General features: G+C 39.3%; 1 protein-coding gene across 4 annotated transcripts in view; it reads right to left on the bottom strand.

Moving 5' to 3' along the window:
* Positions 1 to 546: 546 nt before the first annotated feature.
* Positions 547 to 1,329, bottom strand: part of LOC119592534 (sulfotransferase 1E1-like) — an 8,190-nt gene continuing 7,407 nt past the window's right edge. For all 4 annotated transcript variants that reach the window (XM_037941397.1, XM_037941395.1, XM_037941396.1 and 1 more), the window contains exon 7: positions 547 to 1,250. In XM_037941397.1, the coding sequence (XP_037797325.1) occupies positions 1,025 to 1,250 (226 nt within the window). In that variant the 3' untranslated portion in view covers positions 547 to 1,024. The remainder of the gene's footprint in view (positions 1,251 to 1,329) is intronic.

Here is a 1,329-nt window from a genome sequence, read left to right as displayed (position 1 = left end):
CAAAATGATAAAAGCGAAAGAGAGAAGAGAGAAAAATATCATATATATCATAGGATAATACCTCAGAACAGCCGCATTCTGTAATTACATCTGACCTGTGTTAAGGAGAGGCTTTGTCACCCTTGCAAAACACCCGTGGCAAGGAAAGGTCAAGTATTTAACTGTATTTACAATAAGCCCGCGCTCTCTTTAACCTTGTAACCTTTTTCTTTTACATATGGTCTATGTTTTGGAATTAATGACCGGCTGTATACATATAAGAAAGAAAAATAAATGTAACTAATATCTAATCTTCAGGATGTTAGACAGTTGTTGACAAAAATGCATGGAATGTAGAAATAGTACACAAGAGAAAAGCAGAGCATGAGAGTAGAAACTGAGACCCAGAAAGATCATGAGAGAAATAGTTTTGCTAAAAAGTCAACCTATTTATAATGGCATAAACACATAAGAATAAAAATGATAAGAGGAGAAACTATAAACATTTATTTATTTATTTAGAGAGAGAGACTTGGGTTAGCCGTCTTATATGTAAGAACAAACGAAAACAACAGACCTGGTTTTAATAACATCATCACACAGAAGTGGCAAATGAATAAGTGTTGCTCTATTTTTATAATTAAGAAAAACATTCATCCTTACGTAACATTTATTTCAACATAACGGAGACAACGAAAATATAAAACGTGTTAAAGTGTGTCTCCTTGTGGCTGGTAATCAGACACAGGTTTTGTGATATACGAACGACAAAGTTTTAATCTAAAAAAAATAAACCATGTTATGAATGTGCTTACTCTGATAATGATAACAAATTACTTTATTATATATAACTGTTTCCCTTACCATCCGGATAATATTTTTCATTGTTTAAAAATACCACACTATAATTTCACAACCACTGCCATTACTACCATTAATAACCTCATAAATAACTGCTCACTAACACACTACCCACGCGATGGACAGACACATTAAGACACAATGGCTCTCGAGTTTGACAATTATTAACTTATTTTTCTCTTCTTCACTCACACGGCGCGTACTTAAACCTGATACCCAAGGGCTCGGCATGCTCCTGTACCCACTCCTCCATCAGGGCATCGAGCTCAGCTGAGGCCACGTTGCTCCAGTCGCCCGTGATGCCCTTCCTGAAGAAGCCCCCGACAGCGCCGTTGGTCGAGGAGCTGAGGACCATGGGGACCCGGGCGTCGCGAGCCTTCATCTGCGGAAAGCTGGCATGCTTGGCGACCCTGCAGGAGGTGCGTGCGGGGCGTGAATGGGGGAGAGGGAAGGGAATTTCACACGAGGAGGGGGAAAAATCTTACACAC

This window comes from Penaeus monodon, chromosome 30 (assembly GCF_015228065.2).
Source record: "Penaeus monodon isolate SGIC_2016 chromosome 30, NSTDA_Pmon_1, whole genome shotgun sequence".
In the NCBI taxonomy this organism is placed as follows: Eukaryota; Metazoa; Arthropoda; class Malacostraca; order Decapoda; family Penaeidae; genus Penaeus; species Penaeus monodon.
The sequence above is the reverse complement of the archived record's forward strand: the minus strand, read 5'-3'. Positions and strand labels throughout refer to the sequence as shown.